This window comes from Puntigrus tetrazona, chromosome 18, assembly GCF_018831695.1.
Source record: "Puntigrus tetrazona isolate hp1 chromosome 18, ASM1883169v1, whole genome shotgun sequence".
Classification (NCBI taxonomy): domain Eukaryota; kingdom Metazoa; phylum Chordata; class Actinopteri; order Cypriniformes; family Cyprinidae; genus Puntigrus; species Puntigrus tetrazona.
This window is the reverse complement of record NC_056716.1, coordinates 22,597,125-22,601,905: the sequence shown is the minus strand read 5'-3', so window position 1 is coordinate 22,601,905 and position 4,781 is coordinate 22,597,125. Positions and strand designations below refer to the sequence as shown.

The 4,781-nt window shown below is 36.1% G+C and overlaps 1 protein-coding gene across 1 annotated transcript in view; it reads right to left on the bottom strand.

Moving 5' to 3' along the window:
* Nucleotides 1-4,781, bottom strand: part of LOC122362807 (SLIT-ROBO Rho GTPase-activating protein 1-like) — a 38,272-nt gene that overhangs the window by 20,283 nt on the left and 13,208 nt on the right. The window contains exon 4 of the mRNA XM_043264390.1: nucleotides 1,112-1,297. Within this exon, the coding sequence (XP_043120325.1) occupies nucleotides 1,112-1,297 (186 nt within the window). The remainder of the gene's footprint in view (nucleotides 1-1,111; nucleotides 1,298-4,781) is intronic.

Below are 4,781 nucleotides of genomic sequence, written 5' to 3'. Positions count from 1 at the left end.
ATTAAAATCTAATAATAATAATAAAGAAGAAGAAGAAGAAGAAGAAGAAGAAGAAGAAGAAGAAGAAGAAGAAAAAGAAGAAACACAACACTATTGTAATATATATTTCACTGCAGAAAATAATAAATTGTATAAGAAAAAATTAATTTTAGAATTTTAGTACAATAGTGGTTACATTAAGCTTTTATTTCAAAAGAAAAATTCTGGAATTCTCGTAAAGGTTCTAATTAAAATAAATAAAATAAAATAAAAACAAAAATGTATATAAGACTATTTATAAGTACTTCCCATTACAAGTTTGGGAATGGCCACTGTGATTTTGCCAATTAAGACATGTTCTTGGATCAAAATCTATCACCTACTCTTAAACATAACCCTACTCAGAATTTATTCCTAACAGCAGAAGGAAATTATGTTTGAATAACATAAGAAGCACCTAACTCTTGTTGTATGGCACAAATTGATATTTCCTGTAAACATATCTCTCTATTCTGTTTGGCTGATAAGAATGTTGGTCCAGGATCAACATGGATGTTAATCCAGGAACATGTTACATTTGAAAAAGAAAAATCATGTTCATCGTTTAAGAATATGGTCAGTATATATCGCATTTATGAATACATAAGCAACACAAACTTAGAGCACGCTTAGAGGTGAGTTTGTATTGATCAGCATTTACTGTTAATCGAAACCCTAGGTTGCATTCTGAAGTGTTTTGGTTTGATTCTCACAAAGAGGCATCACCAATGTTCACTTAACCAAGAACAAGGGCAATTGTCGAACAAGAGTACTGAAAATAGCTTTAGACAAAAAAAGACACTGGTCATGATGATGCAATATTGGCTTTCACTTCCTTCCACAGTGGCTTTTCGAAAGAAGTCAAGGAGCGACAAAGGGCTAGCTTTATCCTTCATTGTGCATAGATAATATACACCACTTGAAATAGAATAATCTTCCTCTTAAAGGGTCAGAATCCTGCTTGAGAATGTTGGGAGAAGGAATGAATGCGATTCTAGGCTGCAACAGCTCTTTGGTTTAATAAAAGCAAGGTGGCATTAGGAATCACTCTGCCGAGCATTATGAGCCTAGCCACTAGCACACATAATCTCACCTTCTCCTTCATCTTCTCAATCTTCCTGACCGAGCTGCGGCGCTGGGGTCTGTCCTCGTGGCGCAGGAGGTTGACATTGAGGTCTCCAGACTTGCTAAACTGCTTCTCTTCTTGTTTCTCAGCCTCCTTCAGTTTGCTTTCTGCACTGATGCTCTCCGTGTGGTACATGTGATACGTCTTCATCACCTGTAGGATGATATAAAACACTATGAAACCTAGTCTAACAGCGTCACACCAGGCAGGCTGTAATAAAATCTCTGCCACGTGGATTTTTGTCCTAACTAGCTGTGAAAACATGCTAATATTTTGCAGGTAGTTAACATTTCTCCTGTGTTTTACTTGGTAGCCCCACCCACTCCAAAATCTTACAGCCAAATTTAATTTACATTTGTACATAATTACACCAATGGATATTAGCATAAATGACATAAAAAACTCTTCTATCTTCTTTTAGATCTTAGAGGAGTATATTTACTTTTGTTTTTGGTTATTTTATGGTTACACTTATTAGCCGGCATATTAGCTATTAGCCTATTAGCCTTATTCTACTTGACCTTTTTCTACATCCCAAATCCTACACATTACCTAAACTTAACAAGTACCTTACTAACTATTAATAAGCAGCATATTAAGAATTTTTTCATAGTTAATAGTTAGCAAGTGTTACCTATTTATAAAGTGTTACCTAACTCTGCATATTAAACCGGGATAGAATATAGTATCAAGCATTGAAAAAACGCATACACTTCCAGTTTATGTGGGATAAAATCGAAATTATCCCAGAATGCTTCCAATTTTCATAAAAGTAAATGAGAATACGCACTGCCTAAACAACCCAAGGCTTTAAATGAAAAACAACATAATGAAGCATTTCATAAATGTTATTCTCACATTTACTCAAAATGAAGATATCCATCCGCAACTCAATCCTGACACTTTCTTGAAATGATCTCCAAACTAGTTTAATTCCAGAGAAGCTGCGCAGGTCTCAGTTGAGAAGGATCAGTTGTATTCCCGTCAGCTCTACAGAGCAGATCACCTCATGAATATGCATAGGAGTATGGACTTGGCAGCACAAGTACCATAATCCTGCCTCTCTCCACCGAGTCCAAGCCTTCCATTCAAGCCAGGGATGACAGAGGCTGAAGGAGGGGGCGATCTAAGGACAATGAGATTCTGAAGGAAGCGTGTATGAAACACAAAGCTGATTCAAACTAAACCGCACATTTTGCTGACTCCGACGGCGGGGCTCTCTGTATGACTGAGGTGTTTGCAAACTGTTTCACCTCATGTCTGATTGGTGTGACCCAGTCTGGTATTCAACCCCATTATCCTCTCTGCTCAAACAATAGAGCAGAGCAAGTGAAAGAGGAGGGGGTTCTTTGCACCACTGCCCCGCTTTATTCCGCTCCTTATAGCCGGCAGATGCCTGTCTGATGGTGTTTTCAATAAAAGGCTTATTAAATCACCCAGCCTGCAGGCGTCCACTGACTGCTCATCTGCACCGACCCTGACATTAATGTACATACACTCAGCTATTTCACTCTAACTTTACACCCACAGATCATCTGATCATTCAAGAGGAGGTCATCAAGTGCGTCCGCACGATGGCACTGTGCATGCTTTTAGTGCTGCTTCCTGTGATTTAATGTCTCTGTGCTACTACAATGTGAAATTAAATGGCAAAAATAATTGTCTGTGTCCAGGTTGTTATTATTTGGACAAAGAGCTAGTCCTGTCTCAAATGAACAGCTTTGAAAGTCAAAGCCACTGTGTTTACACTTTTTGTGGATGTTAACCTAAAACGGCTTACTTAAAGGACATGTTTATCTATAATTTCTGACATTATTTATAATATTTTGACACCCTGATGTAACTCACAAGCTATAAAATGTTCTTTCTTTCAAAATTGTACTGAAAATGTACTGAACTGACTAAAACAACTATAACGATGTCCAACTATATGTATTTGCATTACTCAAAAATGCAATTTCAGACCATCAAAAATTAACTGGATGAAAATCAATCATAAAATCAAAGTCAGAGCAGATATTTACAATATTTTTACCTACAATCTTATGGATGTACATAAACTTGGATTGAAGAAAATACTTCACAAAAGTTACCTTTTAACATATGCCATACGCTACTTTTCAAAGGTTTTAAGGCCCTAACATTCTTTTTAAATGAATCTATTTTCTTATGCTCACCAAGGCTGCATTTATTAAGGCAAAATATTGTGAAGCATTACAATTTAAAACAACTGCTTACTTTTTTGGTATATTTTAAATTTGCAATTTATACATGTGATGGCGAACCATTTCAGCCATTTCTCCAGGCTTTAATATCATATGATCCTTTGGAAATCACTCTACTATGCTGATTTGGTGCACAAGGAACATTTATTTTAATTATCAATGTTGAAAACCCATTTGCAGCTTAATATTTTTGTGGGAAAAAAATTATATAAACAGAATATAAACAGTAAACTGTCATTTATGTAAAAATGAATACCCTTATGAAAAAGATCAACTGTACCATAAAATGAGGACTATTTCAGTCACAAATACTTCAAAATATTGACAGGTGAAAACATGTTAAATTCAATACACCTACACTATCAGCCTTGTTCTTCGAACTAGTATAACATGTTCCAGTCATTAAACGCTAGACAGGATCCAGGCCCAGTGTCCCTAGTATTCCCTGATGGAAAAAGCTGTTTCCTAAAGCTCATTAGGAAGAGGATGCAAAGGATGTTTCTCAGAGAAGTGCAAGCTGTGTCTGGCTCCAGGACAAATCACCAGCTCTTTTAGCAGGGTCTAGTAAACATACACAGATGTGTGAAATGTCTTCAAGCTAACCGATTCTTAGATGGTGTACTCACATGCGGTTGAGTAAATGATGCAGCCATTACAAGGTTGATGGTTTGATGCATGCTCCATATGCGCCATTTATGTCAAATATTATAATGTGCTTGTCTAAAATATTACATACAAACCTTGTCCACATCAGTATATAAGTAACATAACAAAATAATATAGCTTAGAACTGATCCATCAGAATTTAATTGAATTTCTTATAATTTTCAATAACACATAACATGCTAAACTCAGTAAGACTGGAACACTCAAAAGTTACACTTATTCTTATCTGCAAGCACATTGAAATTATGATTAAAAAATACTGCGCTGGTGTATAAATGTGGCAGGATCTATGTACTCCAGTGAGGGAGAAAATGTAGGTTAGCAGTCAGCTCCTCCCAAAGCTGTCACCCATCAGCTCATGCCCCTCAAAAAGAACACAGCAAAGGAACATGTTTACAAGCAGGTTTGATGGACATGGCTGGCAAACCTCCAGCATCAAAATTGTATTTACAGGCATGTTGAGGTGAGGTGACCTCAGGTGAAAAAAGCAATGCTTAGCCAAGATTGACATTAGATACAGTACTGGGACATCTTTAAACGTGTAATTCTGGTATACTTCTTCACGTTGTTAGTATTAAAAATACTGAAATAAAATGTAAAAAATAATAATACTCATACTAATAATTTTAATAGGACTGCAAATTCTGCTCTGCAGCTGTACAGCTGTGTAGATGGCAAAATAATATGTGTACAAAATAAAATGTGTAAAATCAGTATAATTACCACATGTAAACCCATGGATATAT